The following is a 19,548-nucleotide window of genomic DNA, read 5'->3' on the forward strand; positions in this document are numbered from 1 at the left end:
CACTGCTGTTCCAAAATAATAATACTCTCCATAGCAATAAAAAGAAGTATACTTAAAAGAAAAGCATAGTTAGTATTACAGTTTTATTAGTGTGATATTGCAGTAGTTTAACAACTTAGCTTGCATTCAATCCCGATCAACAAACACATTAGCATATCATTTACCAACAAATGTAAAAATAACAGACTGGAAAAGAGAAGCTGATCTATCTATCCAGCCTGCCCAATATCATATCACATACAAAATAGGAGCAGAAGTCAGCCCTTAGCCCCTCACGCCTGCTCCAACATACACAAAGCTCATGGCTGATCTGTTTGAGTTTCTAATTCCACATTCCCACCTACCCCCAGTAACCTTTAATTCATAGATCATAGATACCCTACAGTGCAGAAAGAGGCCATCTGGCCCATCGAGTCTGCACCGACCACAATCCCACCCAGGCCCTACCCCCATATCCCCACACATTTACCCATTAATCCCTCTAACCTACACATCTCAGGACACAAAGGGGCAATTTTAGCATGGCCAATCATCCTAACCCGCACATCTTTGGACTGTGGGAGGAAACCGGAGCACCCGGAGGAAACCCACGCAGACAAGAAGAGAATGTGCAAACTCCACACAGGCAGTGACCCAAGCCGGGAATTGAACCCAGGTCCCTGGAGCTGTGAAGCAGCAGTGCTAACCACTGTGCTATCGTGCCGCCTTGTCTTGCCTTGTCTAACAAGAACCTTTGCCTACCAAGAGCCTATCTATCTCCGTCTTAACAAATATTCAACATCTCCCGCCTCCACCACCTTCTAAACAGAGTTCCAAAATAATACAACCCTCAGAGAACAAATTTCTCCTCATCTCTGTCCTAAAAGGGCAACCCCTACTTTTAAAACAGTGACCCCTAGTTCAGTACTCACCCACAAGAGGAAACATCCCTTCCACATCTGCCTTGTCAATACCTTTCAGCATCTTATATACTTCAACCAAGCCACCGCTCATTCTTCCAAACTCCAATGGAAACGAGCCCAGACTGTCTAACTTTTTCTCATGAGACAACCCGCTCATTCCAGGTACTAATCCAGTAAACCTCCTCTGAACCACCTCCAACACATTTACTTACTTCCTTAAATATGAAAAACAAAACTGCGCACAATTCGAGATGTGGTCTCACCCATGTCCGTGTAACTGAAGCATAATTCCAGGTGTATCGTGACAAAATACTTCCCATCTCCTGTAGCGGTATAATCACTATTTGAGAGACAAAATAACCAGGTCTAATGGGAGGGAAAGAGATAGTAAAATTCCGCTTCAACCCATCTCACCAGCAACCAAACCAGTCCAGAAAATCTCACTCAACATACAGAAAGTGTATTTAAAGTCAATAAATTATGCCACAAGTACCTTATTTTTCAAAGCAGCTGTGGTGTGAAAATTACGTGAAGTGCACGAAAATGGCAAGTACCATTGATCTTAGTGTTGGGGCAGAGTTATAAATACTATCTAAATTGTTTTTGGTGAGCATAATGGTGGAAGTTCCAGGAAAATACAAAGGGTGTAATTAATGGCGCAAGTCACCCACTCTATAGTTTATTTCTTCTGCGTCACTCAAGGATCCCTATGGTGTAGCTGCAACATTACAATGGTGCAGGTCCCCAGGAAAACCTGAGACCTGGTGTGTTTCCTGCCCCGCAATTAAATAGCCTTTTATCATTTTTCTTTTCATTTTAGGAAGTGAACCTGCTGGGTATGCAAATTAATTTTCATAGGAATTGAGGTTTGACGTTTGTGTAAAATATAAGTTCAGGATCTACATTTGATTTTGTTTTACACAGAATGGTTTTGCTGTTGTCAGACCACCGGGGCACCATGCAGAAGAATCCACTGCAATGTAAGTTCATACCAAGAATCTTCTGAGCAATGAAACATTGCATTAAATTAATTTCTTATAGGTCATACCAGCTTCTGATGTATTTTAACAAAATTTGTCTTCATAGAACGATACATGCACAGAGCTAAACTAATATATCTGCATACATAGTGGCAGCATCCTTCACTTGTGAAATAAAAAGCAATTGAGTTGGAACCATGTTGTTGTATGTTAATTTTGGATTGCAATGGTCCAATTTATTTCTCACTCAAGACACCAGAAGTAAATGGACTTGAAAAAACTTGTTCAAGTTTAAATCCAAATTTCTTAAAAAAATAGAGTATTTTAATAATTGAAATAAGTAGTTTGGTAGGGCAAACTTGAGAGTAACTTGCATACGTTTTGACACTTTGATGTTTATGATTTTCAGATCAGTTGCTTTCTTCTTGTCAATACATAATCTATAGCCCTGCTAAACAAAGTAATAATAATTACCGATTGATTAAATTTACTTTCCAACTTTTTCATTTTTCTCTCCTAGGGGATTTTGCTTTTTCAACTCCGTGGCAATTTCTGCCAAACTACTTAAGCAAAAACTTAACGTTGGAAAAATTTTAATTGTGGACTGGGTATGTATTGCACTCTGCCAAAAGCATTCTAAGCAAAATTAAAAATTGGTTGACTTCTTTGTGGTGGTTGCAGTTTAAGAATGAATGCCTGTTTTTGGATCTGGAACAATGGTATCCAACTTAAATTTTACTTCAAGAGAATTTCCGAAAGAATGATTTAATCTTATGGCGAACTTAGATCTATATATCTAAATTCTCAAAGCCTTAGGCAACATTTCCCAACACAAAGAGTGCGTGACCTAGCTTGGCTAATTAAAAAGTAATTTGTTAGAAGAGTCAGGAAATTAATCAGAAGAAGATGTTTCTTTATTTTTATGCTTTTGAAACTGATATCTTTGTTTCCATTCCTTGTAGGATATTCACCATGGAAATGGTACACAGCAGGCCTTTTACAGTGACCCTAATGTGTTGTACATTTCTCTTCACCGGTATGATGATGGAAATTTCTTCCCTGGCAGTGGTGCCCCAGATGAAGTGAGTTGCTGCCAACTACTAAAAATGTGATGCTTATTAACCCTTTGAGTATAACGTCTCCTTGGAAGCATTTGAAACACAATTGCGTCATCTAACCAACAACTTATGTTTATCAACTCCTTCTGCGTCAAAGTTCTAAAGTAACATGGTTTGAAAAATTGGGAAGGAACTATTCCTACTCATAATTAAAATATGAATTGAATAAATTGATAGTTTTTTAAAAATCCAATTATTCCAAAACCTTCAGAATATTTAATTAGTAAATGCACAAGCACTAATTTCGTTTATAACTTGCAGAAATATATATTTTTTAATTATGTAATTACTTTTATTGAAAAATTGAGTTATTTAAAGGTTGCAATGTATCAATTAAGATCTATATATTTTTGTGGAATATAGCATTATTGGCTATTACATGAATAGTTTAAAAATGTACGGTGTTCTCCACTCAAACTTAATATCAGACCTTGGAGCAGAAACGCTGTGCGGTGCTGCCATTGCACCCAACTCTGCAACCCCCTTTACACAGATTAGCGATGTCAGAGAGATTGCTGCCAGAGTCACAAAGTCCATCTGCCCTTCACATACAAATGCTGTTATGTTATCATTACAGTAGTGCCCCTGTTTATACAGTGCCAACACTGCAGCCACAATTAATACTGACGTCTACAAATTCTAGTACGCACATTTATCCATTGATTTTAAATTGTGGTTTTTCAGGCAAACGGAGTTTCAACTTATAGTGGCCTAAATTTGACTTGTCAATCATAGTATAGAGTACCCAAATCTCACTTCATTTGGTCTTAACTACCACAAGCAAGCTTTACCCAAGGTGGGAATCTGTCAGCCAACTAACTTTGTGTCCGATCCAGTGTAACAGCTGGAGTGGAAGCCCAAAGTCAAATCCATATCATAATACGGCAATGCTGTGATGCACGATGGTGTGACACCGTTTATATACTGGCCTATCCCCGGAAATCTGATCCCTTTTAGCAGTAAACACATGCTGGTGCATTCGAGTTAACTAGAAACTTGTCTTTTCTGTGAGCTCTCCACAGTGGATGTGATTCACAGCATTCTTCTCGAGGGCAATTAAGGTTGGGCAATAAATGCTGATCTTGCCAACAACGGTTGCATCCTATGAACAAATGAAAAGATTCACCAGAAAAATGCAACCAGCTTGCCTCTTAATCGACTTTGTATTTCATTTTGTTACGCTTGGTGTTGGGCCCAAGGCAATAAGTGAAATAGGTTGTAATGTTTTAACATCACTGGTATCCATGTCTTCCTCAGCAGTAAGAATCTTTATACTCAGTGAGCAAAATTTAACAAACAAAATAGTGCATCATTTGGTTATGATTTTGTTTTGTGAACAGACTTCCTCATTTTGCTTAACGATTTTTTTTTAAGGTTGGAACAGGACCTGGAGTAGGATTCAATGTCAATATTGCTTGGACAGGTGGGGTGGATCCCTCTAATGGAGATGTAGAGTACTTGACAGCTTTCAGGTGAGATTTTCTTGCTTGGAGTCGTTGTGTGAAAACCGTTTCAGATTAATTTAGAAGATAATTTTTCTCGATAATATGTTCACCTGACATTGTTGTATCTCTCTCAAGACCTACACCACACCACCAACCCGCCACATCACCTACATGTCACCTTGTGTTTATTCATGACACCCTGGATGTAACAGTCTTCTAGTAAAAGAAATAATGCAACTAAAATGGAGACAAATTCATTAAGCAAAACACAAAAAGTTTTAATTTAAAAGCCCGAAGGTTAAATATTGATTGATTGCAGCAATTAAGTTATTTTTCTGAACCTCATAATTATTTTACTTTCAGTGAAATCAGGCTTAGAATATTGCTTCAGGTGTTCACCTGCATGTAATTAACACTGCTGCAATTTTAAATGGAATGGCTGAGCTGGGATTGTTAGTTGTACAAGTTGTGTATTTAGACCTGTGACAGCCTAATAGTTTACTCACAAGAACTATCAATAAATACTTCCTAAATCAGTTGATTTTGGGGGGAAACAAATCCAATAAAGCGCAGGCAGAAAAAATAGGATAGCATTCAGGAAAACATTTTATTCAAAGGAACTAACATTTGGGAAAGGGGGCTTCCAGGAAATGGTCAAGAGCCTCAGGCAGCATAACACTAAACAGACTAGAAGCCAAATTTCCTTGCTTGCATGCTACAGGGTCAGGCTGGAGTTGGATCAGATAATTGAATATAATGAAATCCAGAAGGCTGCCCTTTTTCCTTTTTGCATACCCAGCATATCACAAATTTTGTAGACTTAGGTTCGTTCTTACACTTGTGTAGTTCCAGCTGCTGTCTTTGAGGCCATCATTGTTTGATGTTAGAAAATTATCCCTGCGCTGCTTTCAATCATTGAGTTCAGCTGACTTTTACTGACTTTAAAGGCCATATGTCTGCTGTTTTCTTGTTTGCAAACAAAAAAAGGTGCAAGCGTTGCTACACTTATATCAAGGTCTTGAATAATAACAGGAATGATGGCAGACAAACTGCACTTTTACAACATCAATTTGACCTGGTGCAAGAAAGCTTTATCTAAATTGCTTGAGTTAAAGAGCTTTTCTTAGACTTCACAACATTTATTGTAAATTCTCAGTAGGCTTAATGCATACACTGCTATTTTTACTGTTCCTGAAAAGACTACTTGTTATAAGGACCCTGTGTTTATCATCAGAACTTTAGTTTTGTTAACCAGAAGTGACCAAGATTTTGATATCCTTGGGTGATAGGAACCTACAGGCCAGATGAGCAGGATGAATTTCCACTGTGTTTGGTATCATGTACTCCTGTGCTTCCTAAAGAGAGAGGATGATTATAATTGCATATACACTCATTTCCTCAGTTGAAACAGCTTCATGATTTCTATCCGAGCTGCTTATATCTGTTAGTCAACAGTGAAATCCTATAGCATGAAAATAAACAATAGAATACACTTCTTTTATTTCCTGTCTCTCTGAAGGTGGTAACTTGTTGTGGTTTAGTTCCACATGTTCTGATAGTCGCTAAAATCTTGCCCAGTGACATTTCTTCATGTGACCATGGAGGCTGTTACAATGGAGGTGGATCCCGTCCTTACTAGACTGCTACATGTATACATTTGAAGCACAGGTTGCTGGGCAGCAATTGGGAGCTGAAGAGCTAACAGAATTCCCTTGCACTTGCTTTTCCTTGGCTCCGTTTATTTATTACTGCCATAAGTAGGCTTACGTTAACACTGCAATGAAGTTATTGCGAAAATCCTACAGCCACCACACTCCGGCGCCTGAATGAGAATTTAGCATGGCCAATGCACCTAACCACCATGTCTTTCGGACTGTGGGAGGAAACCGGAGCACGCAGGGGAAACCCACGCAGACACGGGGAGAACATGCAGGTTCCGCACTAGACAGTGACCCGAGCCAGGAATCAAACCCGGGTCCCTGGTGCTGTGGGGCAGCAGTGCTAACCACTGTGCCACCGTGCTTCATTGAAGACATTCAGGCAAATTTTAGTTTCTTCTTCAGAACCACAATTTAGATCAACTAATTTAGTAGAGAACAAGAATTGAACTGGAGACCTTGCTGGACTGTATGGTTCCATAGTATTCTGCATAATGCATTTAGAGTATTGTTTTGTCCTTTAATCTGCACAAGTTGAATTAACTCTTATGTCGAAAGCTACAAATATAAAAGAACCTGCTTTGCAACTGATTGGTTTTCAGTATGTCTGACAATTTACATTCGGCACACAATTCCTAGAATTGCATGTGCTTTGTATATGCCATGGTGCCAGTGCAACTGATGATAAATGCTATTGGGCTAAAGTTTACACCATATGGGCATGTGTTATTTGTTAGTCCAGAGTCACTTAAATGTGAGTAGCAGCCACCTACTGTTCAACCATTTCATGGGCATGAACTCATTCTTGTGTTTTAGCAAACTGCTTCCTGAATGGCATTAAAGAGACAGTGTCCCTTTTGTAAACCTGAAGGGGCTGAAATTGAAAACTATTAAAAATTAAAGCTTACCCAGGGCAATCTGTTAGTATTTAAAATTAAAAGTAAGTAAACTCTGCCCCAGTGAGATAAATTAGAAAAGGGTGCAGGATTTTCTTTTTAACTGTTAACAGTAAAAATTTGAGCGACTAAGTAGTGCTTCCGACAGCTGTTGCAATTATAGCCACATATAGCCTTTGAATATGAAGCAGGTAGGTGTATCTGCAGTTGGATATCATGCAATTTTTTCCTTTTTGTTTTAGGACTGTTGTGATGCCTATTGCCAATGAGTTTTCTCCTGATGTTGTGCTGGTGTCTGCTGGCTTTGATGCTGTGGAAGGACATCCCTCACCACTTGGTGGATACTCTGCAACTGCCAAATGTAAGTTGCAGCAGCAAAATCCTGAAAGTTACTCAGAAGGAAAAATAACCTGTTCAAAATGTTCAAATCCCAGTAAAAAAAAATCAGCAATACCGACACCAAGGACCAGTTCAGACAGGTTTTACTGGCACCCTTCATCTCCACGTTTTACTGATTTTTCCTTATAGGCCTTAAATGTCCAGACAGAGTGATCACTGGCTCGTTGGTAACATTGTTGCCTGAGTGGGAGGGAGGGAGGGATAGGATGTGGCTCCTATTCCAATAGCACCGGTGAGGAAAAACCAGCTTTGAAAACTGGATTGAAATACATGTGTCCTATGAGTGCAAGTCGACCCACTCCCGCTGTAAATAGCTCATAAGGCTTAGTGGCTCACCTGGGAGACAGTACCCCAAAGGTAAAAATTATAAGTATCTTGTATGAGCCTTGAGTTGTCAGCAACTTCCCTAGGGCAGAACACAATGGTTGAATGGATATAAGAATAAAATAAATTCTGCAACAATAGCACTTTCTTTTCCTTCGGGTAACTGAAAATATGTTTCAGTAGTTTGGGTGGGGGCTCCCAGGAGTGTGTCAGTATTTGTAGTGGTTCCTCCAAAAGTTTGAAAAGTGCTGCTTTAAGTCATTGCCATTACTTTATTGGAAGTGTTGAGAATCTTATCATGCCCCAGGTTCCAACTTGTAGAAATAACCCAGTTTGCAGATTTCAGTATTTGTGTTACCACGCAGTACTCGAAACACAAACTTCTCTTTTCAGCTTTAAAGATCTGAATGCCACTTCTGTCCAGATCTTTTGTAGAAATTATTTTGCATCCTGTTTATTTAAAATTTTCTCAATTTTTAAAGATATAGTTTTCAACTTATAATTTCTTGAATTAAGCCTGTAGGCCTAGTTTAAAACTGTTACCAGCACCAAACTGAGATAAGTATAATACAGGTTCATGTTTTAAAAATAAATAAGTAATTTTATTTCCCCCTTTTTGACTGCGTGTGCAAAAGAAGTATAATTAACCAAATGAATGTGTGTCTTAAAATTGAGCTATTCCATTTTAAAAGTGTAATCTTCAGTTTAAATACCACAGCACACAGGGTGAAATTCTCTCATTCTGAGGTTAAGTGCAGTGGTGGGCTCTGAATCACATGGTGGGCTGGCAGCTTATTTGTCTGCTGCCATCAGCTGGTGCGTTTGAAGGTCCCGGCATCATATTTAAAAGCTGTCCAGCACACTCGTGTCACTCTCTCCAGCCCACCTAACTTCACCGGACCGTGCAGGATGTCAGCAATCCAGAGGGAAAAGGCTAAAAGCCTCAAGAAGAAATCTGTTCCTCGATTCAACCACTCTCCCCCCTGAGCCCATCACCTGTGAGGTGTCCACGCCCCGCTTGGATCTCCACCCACCGCGTCTGACGTTTTTGTGCATCCCCTTCCAGTAAACAGTGTAGTATCCCTTTGTTTGTGAGCTTGGCATGCAGCCTCGTCAGGGTCCAGCTACCCTTCCCTTGGTCTTCCCTGTCTTCCATTGTTTGTCATCTTCATCCACCTTCCTGCCCCCTCTGCCTAAATATGATTGCAAGTGACACTTATATCACACTAAATAACACCCCACTGCAGTGGTTAGCAAATTCTACTATTGTGGGTTCACAGTGACAGGCAGTCTGTCCCTTGATGCAGAACTTGATGCGTACACAGAAAAGCAGCTACCGCTTTCGGCCAGCACACGAAACGCACATGGAGTAACATGAAGCTGGCCCTTAGAACCAAGTGGATGATTTATGAAGCCTGTGTTTTCAGCACCTTGTTGCATGGCTGTGAAACATGGATGACTTACAGCTATCAAGAAAAGAAGCTCAGCAATTTTCCATCTTCGCTACCTGTTGCGCTTTGTGGGTACATCCCAAATCACGAATGCAACTGTCCTCTCAAAGGCAGAGCTCCCAAGCTTGTTCGCATTCATCATCAGAAGGTGGCTTTGTTGGTTTGGGCACGTCTGCAGGATGGAAGAAGGTTGCATACCCAAGGACTTCCTGTATGGTGAAGTAGCTGGAGCCAGACGAGCAGTGGGATGCCCAAGGCTCTGCTTCAAGGATGTGTGTAAGCATGGCCTGGAGGCTCTAAATATTGATTACCCCGCCTGGGAATCATTAACTGAATGACGGGAAAATTATGCCTTGTCATGTTGGGTGACCTGTGGCTAGATCAACTTGGCAACAGGTACCAGCACCTAAAACAACAGTCCACAACAACACTTGGAAGCTTCATGTGCGGTGCTGGTGGCAGAACCTGCTTCTCAATAATTGGCCTCTTCAGCTGTTGGTGAAGATGTACCATATGAAGCCACCACATCTGAAATGGATTGTATGCTGCATGTCTATCATCTTTCATAGATGAAAGGATCCTGACGATGACAAACTGACAGCAAAAAAAATCAGAATAATAAAAGACTTCTATATTAAATTAATAAATTACTCCATGGAGTTTGACAAATCAAAGTAAGCAGCTCTAAGTTTGAAACATGAACAAAATTGCCATTATGTCCAAGAATATGTGTGTTTTCAAAGGATTAGGCAAGAAGAGTAATGTACATTGCTGTGTGTTTTTAATTATCTCAAATTATATTCAAGGGCCTGATTTCATTTAATGATGGGGTGTATTTCCGTACAAACCATTCTCAAATGTCGTGCGTAGAAATTGGATTTGAGAAAAGAAAGTTATTTCATAGATGTTAGTCTGTGTACCTCATACGCATTTCTCTCTCAGGTTTTGGCTACCTGACCAAACAGCTGATGAAGTTAGCTGCAGGACGTGTGGTTCTTGCTTTGGAAGGAGGACATGATCTCACTGCCATCTGTGATGCATCCGAGTCCTGCGTTTCAGCCCTGCTGGGTAATGAGGTATGTGCAGTCAAAATCAAAACCAGATCACGCTGTAAACATACTGCTTTAACTTAACAGGCATAGGTGCTAAACTGACAATCCTTGCTTGATATACTGAAGTGGAGAATGCACTTTAAAGATAATATTGTCATTGAAAAACATTCCAGTGATTCAGCTAAATTCTCATTGAGGCTTTGGGACATAGAATTTCTCCCATGACAATCTTGTTTCGTAAATAAGCATACCTGACCGGATGACTGTGCATTGCAAATTTGGAACGTAAAATCACAGAGAAGTAATGAAATTTGCTTTTTATTTATTTACTCAAATCTGAAAATAAAGTTTTCACGGTTATTTATTGCCAGGCAATGATGGAGTAATTAATGCGTGTGTTCATAATGGTGTATTGTTTATTTTTACTTGCCAGCTTGATCCTCTTCCGCAAGAAATACTTCAACAGAAACCTAATGCAAATGCTGTAGCATCGCTAGAAAAAGTTATTGAAATTCAGAGTAAGTTGTGCCTAACCTAACTGCTTATATAAAAACATTGACATGACTGAACATCAAGTTGTATGACAAGAATGCTGGTGAATTATTTTTCCTTGTGTTTGATCAATTGTTTCAAAGCCTTAAGTTGGACAAATTTACTATTAAATTCCAAAACGCCAGCTCTTTCATGCTGCCTTCAGGTTATTGCGCTGCCAACAGTTGCAGTCATGAAACTTAACCAATGATGGTACCTCCCAGTTTGTTCTCACCAAACCTAAGCTGCTACAAGTATACAGAAGCAAACACGTGCGTGACTGTCATTTGTTATGAGAGCTCAGCACACCCGTATGAATTTTTGCATTCCTGACCTTTGCAGACCATCAATTTCAGTGACTGTTGAAAGCCGCAAATTTTGTGGTACTCATATGTGTTGCAGTTGCCTAACAGTCCCGGAAGTGTGCAGGGGCAGTTGTTACTATGTTGCCACCACTGTTCTGAAATCGATCCTGCAATGTAAACAGAACAAGCTCATTGTCATGCACAAAACTGCCTCCATTTGAAGCATTTCTCTACAGCGTAATCTGTGCTTTGCTAAGGCAGCTTCCGCAGCACCAGTCAATAGAACAGATACCGTCCAACTACATAATGGCCCTGAGTTACTCCAGACTAGCAATGATAGTGCTGTGCAGTCCCAGGTCAATTTGTGAATTGAGGCATTCCAGTGGCTGAGACGGTAAAAAGCCAGCATGCAAGTAGCCTTCTGTTTGATTCTTGTTTCTGATGATTAGTTAGCTGATCTCTGCCTCAACACCCCTGGAATAGGGTTAGAGGGGAGAGTCAAATTTCTGTAAAGTTTGCGTGCAAAAAGATTGCATTCAGAGTACGGTCAGGCTTAGCTGTGATCTGAAATGATTGTAATCATTCTCTTAATTGCCTTCTCTACCTTGACGAGAGAAAGGATGGTTGTTGTGTAATCTTTGCATGGTGCACAGTTTTCATTTTATATCCGTTTACAGCATTGATATTTATTTACACCATGTATTGGTTAGACATGTTCCATTAAGCTAAGCATTTGACAGATGTTCCAAGCCATTGTAATTTGACTTGCAGGTAAACACTGGAGTTCGGTGAAGCGCTACGCTTCCACCGTAGGCTACTCACTGCTTGAGGCCCAAAAGCATGAAAAAGAAGAAGCAGAAACTGTTACAGCGTTAGCCTCTCTGTCAGTCGACACTGTACAGAGCAGTTCTGAACCAGAGGCCAGGTAACTTGTCATCAAACTTGTTTTTTTTCATAGTAGTGTGAAGTCATTACCATGGTTGCTTTTCAAAACCAAAGTCTACTTGGTTATTCCTGTAATTTGTGGAAGAGGCGCTTTCAGGTTGAGCAACTTAATTTGTTCTTGGTCTTAGCCAATTGGTATGGCTTAGCAAATGAGACTCGTCAACCCCACCATCCAGTTTTTTTGTTCTTCATGAAGTACTATTTGTGGTAGAATCAGGTACAAGTAGATTTTGATTTGCCAGCACTTTAAATGGTACGGACTTCTAGATCGCTATAGCTATGATTATGGCCTGCAGCCCTTACTCATTAATGTGATAGGGCTGCTCCCAGCATGGCATAAGTGTATAAATCTGTGTTCCCACTGGCAGCAATACTGCCTTCTGCGCTCTGGATTCCTGGCAGCTTCTGAAGTAAATGGCTGTTGTCCTGTGAGAAATGTGCTTGGTAAACATGGAACATTTTAAGTCAAGTCATTGCCAAGTGGCAGAGTCACCAGCAAGTCTGGAGATAAATCTGGGACAAACCATGTTCATAGTTTATTCACCCCTTAGCTGCATGCCTGCATTCTCTTCAAATGTCGTATTGTGTGCGTCAGCGACCTCTATCAGTGTGGCTTTAATAGCAGAGAAAGGGATTTTGAGAGGACAATTTGCGGGCCCTTTTGGATACGGATACTGCTTCGAATTTGTGACCCGATTGTCGCTCAGAATCCAGCTTTAGCTACAGCTTGATGCATTAGAAGATGCACCAACAAAGAATTGGCAAATTTTACAAGATTTCAACCTTCAACCCCGTATTGACTGCTCACAACAGTGGTGTAATTTGCAGAAATGTCAATGTCACTTTGGTCTTCTCACACTGACGCATTAATTCATCACTGGACTTTATTCACCAATGGCCAGTTACCCTCCAACGTAGGTAATCTATTTGATCACAGTTCATTGCAGCCATGCCTGATCTGACCTTCATTCGATGTTGGTGTGTTTGCGTTTTGTAAAACTGATCATCGAACATCAATCAAGCACAGGAATTGTGCTTTATTTTTTCTCTCCCAATCCAGAAACACGGTAGCTGATTTGTTGAAACCCATTGCCACTCTCACCGAGAGCAGATAACGAACTCGGGTCAAACCTGGAACCTTACTGGCTCAGTCTCTCACTGAATTACCTTTCTGAGCTATCACAGAGTCGTTCCTTTTTTTAAAAAAAGAATTAAGACTCCTTGGTAGGGGGGGGGCATACATTTAAGTTTCCATACCTGTCAGAACCTACACCAGATGGATTGGTTTATGTACAGTTGACTTTGAAACATTAAAGTTTAATATCTGCTGGCACTGTTCAGCACTGATTTCATTGTATAAATAGAATACTTGATAGTTCCAGATGTGATGCCATGTTCAAACAACTAGTGGTCCTGACCTCATAACACATGGGCTGTAAAGCTGTAAGTTTGTCAAGTCCAGGTGAGGCCATTGGACTAGTTTCCGTGGTAGCCCCAAATTAACCTTTCTTTGTATAAGAGCTCACTTGAATTTATTCAGTTCCTGACCAAGATACATCCGTATAATCTTCATTTTCTGCTTTTTAAAAATTAATTCTGAGGATTAAAATACAGTTTGCAACTTAAAATTCATAATTACTTCAAAGTAATCTGATCATTCTTTTTTTCAAACATTAGATTCGCACTTTTTTTTAATACATTGACTAATTCAACTTCCGGGATAACTGAACAATTTTAATGCAGATTTTTTTGAATTATCAGGAATAAATTTTATTCTAATAATTTTACTATTTCCACCCAAATTGAATTTTCTGACTAAATGATTCCTGAAATCTCCAGTCCTGACTGACATAAAATTTGGTTCTGTGCAACTTTTAGCTGCCCTTAGAGAGAGAGAGTGTGTGATCTGTGATCTTTCCTCCTTTGTTTATCATTGAGCAATATTTATATAGGTTGTCCAAATAAATTTAAATCCTACATTTCTGCTAACAGAAACGAGCAAATGAATACACCTGGACTGATTTTGTTTTTTAGTTTTGATTTTTCCCAGGTGTTCATCCAGAAAATATTAATTTGCCTCATTGCTCAACTGGATTGTTTAAGCTAAATATGGAAAATTTCCAGGGAACTGATTAGGCTAAATATGGAAAATATCCAGGGATTTTTTTTTTTTAATGAAGTAAAATTAAAGTACCTGAAAAATGTATTAAAAAGTGCTCTGAAACTTGATAGATCTCTATTTCTGATCACTTCTGTTGTAAGATCTAGAAAGAACTTTTGTACATATTCTTTATTTTCAGGGATTTTCACAGTGACTGCATTGAAATGTTAACGTAAGCCTACTTGTGACGCTAATAAATAAACTATTTTTCTGTTTCTTTAGGCAGGGGGATGAACCAATGGAAGAAGAGCCAGCAATGTAAAGTGCCAATGGTCATATTACTGTCACCTGTGTGAATCTTTCTTGTAACCTCCTTTAAAGTCTATCAGACATACAGTGTCCATTGTCTGCCTCTGACAGTGTTATTGTATTGAACTTGAACTGTTGTGAAAAACATCTAGTCTTCAAGCTAGATTCACTAGCCAATCTGTCTGTATTTGAAGACCTGAAATTGGAAGAGTTTAAAGGGACACCGCAGCTTTGTATTTCTTCAAAGTTCATCTGTTCTCCCTTAAGGGAGAATAATGTTTTAAAGGTTACAAAACACTTGAGGCTTTGATTTCAGATCCCTAGCCTAAGTGCAGTGGTAAGATGTTAACGTTTGAAATGCTTATGAGAGTTGATAAGCCTGCTTCCTGGAGGATGTTGAAAAGCAGGAAAGAAAAAGGGATGGAGAGGAAGCAGCATAATAATTTTGTCAGGAGAATTGAAAGGAAATTTGTGCCTTTTTTTAAAAAAGTGGTTGAAACTCACAACTTCATTTTTAAATGCCTTAATTTACATCAGTGAAACACTGCTGTTGGATTTTGGAACATAGTCAAAAATGACATGATCACCCGATTGAAAAATCTTCAGCTACTTTTAATCGCAATGATGAACAGTCGCCCTCTCTGTATAAACATTTGGTTTGATTTATTTATTTCTTTTTGTAATATTTCTTAAACTTTATTTGTGTATTTGCTGATGACCAATTGTTATCCTGATGAGTTTTGTTTTGTTGAGTTGTGTAAATAGTCTTGTAATATTGTCGTGTACATCCTTTGAGGTTCTCTGGTTGCTGTTTGAAGAAACCTAATTTTGGTTCCTTTGTTCTTTGTTACCTTAAAAGCTTTAAATTTCAAAAGAAGTTAACTCGATATAATTTTCATACAATTTTATTGTTTATATATTGTGAAAATTGTTATTTTTGGTTTTTTTTTTACTCCTAATACCTGTTTAAGGAGATTGCAGTTTCTGCTCAGTAAGGTGGTCTGCTGTTTGCTATTGTATTGTGGTTCACCCAGAAAGGAGAACCAGACTGAGTTTTTTGGACTGCAGGTCTAACTTTGGAATATTTTCAGCTGAATTTCTAAGATGTTCTTTTAACTATTTTCCTTCACAAAAGAGTAGTGATTAATTTGAACATCTAACTCATAATTGGTAGAATTTAGTCCATATATTTCAATCAAGAAGGCCATTAATGATGTATGTTTTAATCTTAATGCTTTTCTAAAGCTGGAGAGCAAACTAATTAAGTTAGCAGGCTTTTAACAGTGCGGGTACAATGGTTGTTAAATTGTGGCATTAAATTTAATGTCCAGATGGAAGCAAATTGATAACCTGATAATTTTTTGTGTGACTGAACAGATGTGTTATGCAGTACGAGTTGTACAGATTCATTTTTCTAAAGGCTTGCGGAGGATAGCTCAGTAAGCAAAATGATTGAATTAGTTGGACAGTGGATGGGGAAGATTTCACCCATTTCATTACACACTAAATTTTAAAGAATGTCGATTTAGTGTTTTAAAGGTCAAAACTTTTTACTACCTTGGCAGATAATCCAAGACATGGTAAAATAGTTTATTAAGAAACCAAGTTGCGGGCCCTGGTAAAAGAATGAAGGGGTTTCACAAATTAGTTTGTGCAAGAACATAAATATTTAATAATGTAGAAGTTGTAGAGAAGTAGGTTTTATAGGTTCACCAGTAGAAAAAAAACGTGTTACTAGATGAGAAATAGGTGAGCGACACCATGACTGAATGAATGTTTGTGGACTTTGTCCTGCTGTTAAACCAATACTCACAAAAATAGAAAAATAACATCAAAGAGACCTTGAATGACAGACTGGGACCTGTGTTGTACATGGTAGGTGTTGTAAACAGTAGACAGACAGCTATAAGATTGATTCAGTGAATCTGTAAATGTTTGAAGTGAAGGGCTGGGCCTCTCAATGCAGGTTAACTAAAGATTTGCTGCCGTACTTGGGTTGGCCGTAGAGGGTAATACAAGTGCAGTACATGCATTTCACAACAGTAAATGAAGCTTTACTTGCCATCTGCAATATTGGCGTGAATTTTGTAAAATGGTGTTTTTTTCACGCAAGCAGCTTGGTATTGATGTATTTTAGTAAACAAAATATATTTTACATTTCTGGCTTAAAAGACATACAATATAAATATTGTATATATAGAATATATTGTTTAAATTCATAGATTTGCTGCTGTTTGGGTGGATAAATACTATAACTTTTTCAATAATGACTTTGGGTGGATATAGTAATGTTAAAGTCTGAGCTGGAATGCAATTGAAAATTCCGGTTTTAACAGTTGTGCGTACATTCCTCTTAGTTTTAGCTGAATCCTGTTTTCATTCCTTTATTTATGAAGTGATGGAAAGTTTTAACATGAAGTTGCTTTGATTTAGGGGTCCACTGGATGGGCTTTTCTGACCATGAGAATGCTGCAGCATTAACGTATTAGCTTTCGAGACGAAAGGAACCATTTCCTTAGCTAAAGTTAGTGTGATTTGAAATGAAATGTGGTTTTCATGGTGACCTTATAAATGTACAAGATTGGGGTGAAGATAGGAGGTTGCTTAAATTATTTGTTCAGATCTTAATGTTTGTACAAAAAATTGTGCTGTTACATTGTTTTAAATACAGTTTAAAGATGAATATAGCATGACTGCTCAGCTGTAAGATGGAGAAAGTAATGTGTTTTAAACAGTGAAACTGGGTTTCCTGTACAAATATTGATTTTTTTCCCAATGTGTGCCTAGTGTCTGGAAAATGCTTCTTCCGGGACCTATCCTGTAGATTTTAGCGATAGATGGACTTGCTTCATGATATTTTTTGTTCCATCAAACACACCTTCAACAGAATCAAATCCAATATTTAAAAAAAGGAAAATGAAAAGGCCATTCTAATTAAATACCTGGTCCATTAAGCATTCTAACTGGGAGAGTTGCAGTCATTATTTCCCTCGAGGATTCTCTACAGTTGCTTCACCAAAACTCCTTATGCTAGACTATCCACTGGGGTATAGCTTGGTGTTCAAATTTACAATTAAAATAGATATCTCTGTTGGAGGAACAAAGAAGCAAGTTTTGATAACATGCATTAATTACACTGTATAACAGCAGAGTGCAGATATGGCTTGTGTATAAATTGTACTGTGTTGCTGTAACCTTTTCACCAATACAGTCTTGGTAACCATAATTGACTATGGAACAATTTTTTTCCTGTTTATTTTATTCTGCCTTGATATATACTTGTTCCTATGAGGTAAAAGCCTTTATCTAGAATCTACTGGAGGATGGATGTATCGATGTGGTGAAACAGTCTGTCTATAACCATTTCCTTACTGTGTTGGCAACAATCTATTTGAATTTATTTTCAAATGTATAACTACAAAAATTGTTAAATTTACATTTAAACCACATTTTTATTGTTTTTGTATCCATTGACACCACCCAGTGTCACTAATAGAATTGTCAATAAGTTTAATGTCTGTACTTAGGTGAAGTGCTAAGTGTGTGTACAGTGATTTATTAACAGTATTGTGTCGTAGCAGTTGTTTATAATTTTTGTCACATTCAAACTAATGTAAATCTCAGATTTCCTTCTCCCTCTCTCACTCCATCTTCCCTTTCTGTATTGTTTGGAGTCCAGTATTTTGTATCATGTTATAACATTTGTGTTTGTGTAAATAAATTAATTTGTTTCTGGCGAAATGTGTCTATGTCTCCAATCATCTAATGTATTCATTTTTGAAATGTAAAATATTCAGCAAAGTTTAATATGCTGCCAATTTAAATCATGGCACAAGGGTGAAAGGAACTCCTGTCTGCAGAACAAAAAGGAAAGGCTTCCACAATGATAGTGGGTCTAGAATACTTATATGTAACTTGTGGTGCTGTGAAACTGTTATAAAATGTTGATAAACTCTTCAACCTACAGACAAGAAGGTACCACTCTTAATCACCAGTCTACAGTGGGCAGCAATGAGGCTCCAGTTCATTTCAGCTGACCGCCAAGGGAATGAATTATATATATATATGGTTCTCACTTGCAGTTGCAGCCCAGTGATTCCATTGGAAAGGTGTTCATAGGCTAGAACCACTGTGATGACCTGCACTCACAAAGCTCTCACATCCGAAGAATCACCAGTTCACAGGGAGAGGATCAGTGGAACCATATCACAGCAGCAATCAGGGCCTTGATAATAATTGGAGAAAGAAAAGGCTGGGAATTGTGACTACTTCTAATTGGTTGCTCAACTTGTAAGCGTATTGATGATAATAGGTAAACTATATTTATGGAGCATTCATTGTATGTCATTGAGAGTTTAATACTTTGGCTAAGGTATGTAGGGCTTATTTTACGAATTACATGTTGTTGTCATATATTGTGAACTATCTCCTACTATTGGGAAGTTGAAACCAAGCAACTACTTGGAAACCTGACATTTGGGATAAGGGAGGCTTAGCAAGCAGCTGGCCCATATGCCAATCTGATGAGCAAATCTACCCTGTTTACCCCTCCAACTGCACTTAAATAAATATTTCTGTTCACCTGGGAAATTGATTTGTACTTTGCAAGACGGGTTTTACTTTGAAAGCATTCTCCCTGGGTACCAATACCCTTATAATAGAAGCAGCAGTCAATTACTTGCACAGCAAGTACACTATTAATTAAGATCTGCAGATGAATTCTCCCATTGGTGAGTTTTCTAACACAGCTTTCCAGAATATACAGTGAGCTCAATACGATTTTGTATCCCTGCCAAGCTATTCAACCATCCAGAGGAATAAATGAGAGGCACTAAGCCTTTAAGAAAGTCATGTCAACTTGGACCTAACTTTGTATAATACGTTTCTGTACTTCTGTTGTATACAAGATCTTATTTACTTAATATATAAATGATCTGGTCTTGGGAATCATGGGAATACTGTACATAATTGCTGATGACATTAATTTGGGTATATGACAAACTCGGCTAAAGACTATGAAAGACTACAGGAGGACATGAATGTTCGATTGGGATAGACAGATAAGTAGCAAATGCGGTTCGAAAAATATGAAGTAATGCATTTTGGAACAAAAAATGGAGGAATAGATCTGC

The 19,548-nt window shown here is 38.4% G+C and overlaps 1 protein-coding gene across 14 annotated transcripts in view; it reads left to right on the top strand.

Moving 5' to 3' along the window:
- hdac5 (histone deacetylase 5) overlaps positions 1-18,148 on the top strand; it is a 300,915-nt gene extending 282,767 nt beyond the window's left edge. For all 14 annotated transcript variants that reach the window (XM_078223915.1, XM_078223918.1, XM_078223921.1 and 11 more), the window contains 9 exons: positions 1,827-1,882; positions 2,403-2,490; positions 2,845-2,964; positions 4,375-4,472; positions 7,242-7,360; positions 10,116-10,249; positions 10,659-10,743; positions 11,833-11,986; positions 14,390-18,148. In XM_078223915.1, coding sequence (XP_078080041.1) covers positions 1,827-1,882; positions 2,403-2,490; positions 2,845-2,964; positions 4,375-4,472; positions 7,242-7,360; positions 10,116-10,249; positions 10,659-10,743; positions 11,833-11,986; positions 14,390-14,429 — 894 coding nt within the window. In that variant the 3' untranslated portion in view covers positions 14,430-18,148. The remainder of the gene's footprint in view (positions 1-1,826; positions 1,883-2,402; positions 2,491-2,844; positions 2,965-4,374; positions 4,473-7,241; positions 7,361-10,115; positions 10,250-10,658; positions 10,744-11,832; positions 11,987-14,389) is intronic.
- The last annotated feature ends 1,400 nt before the right edge of the window (positions 18,149-19,548 follow it).

This window comes from Mustelus asterias, chromosome 11 (genome assembly GCF_964213995.1).
Source record: "Mustelus asterias chromosome 11, sMusAst1.hap1.1, whole genome shotgun sequence".
Classification (NCBI taxonomy): Eukaryota; Metazoa; Chordata; class Chondrichthyes; order Carcharhiniformes; family Triakidae; genus Mustelus; species Mustelus asterias.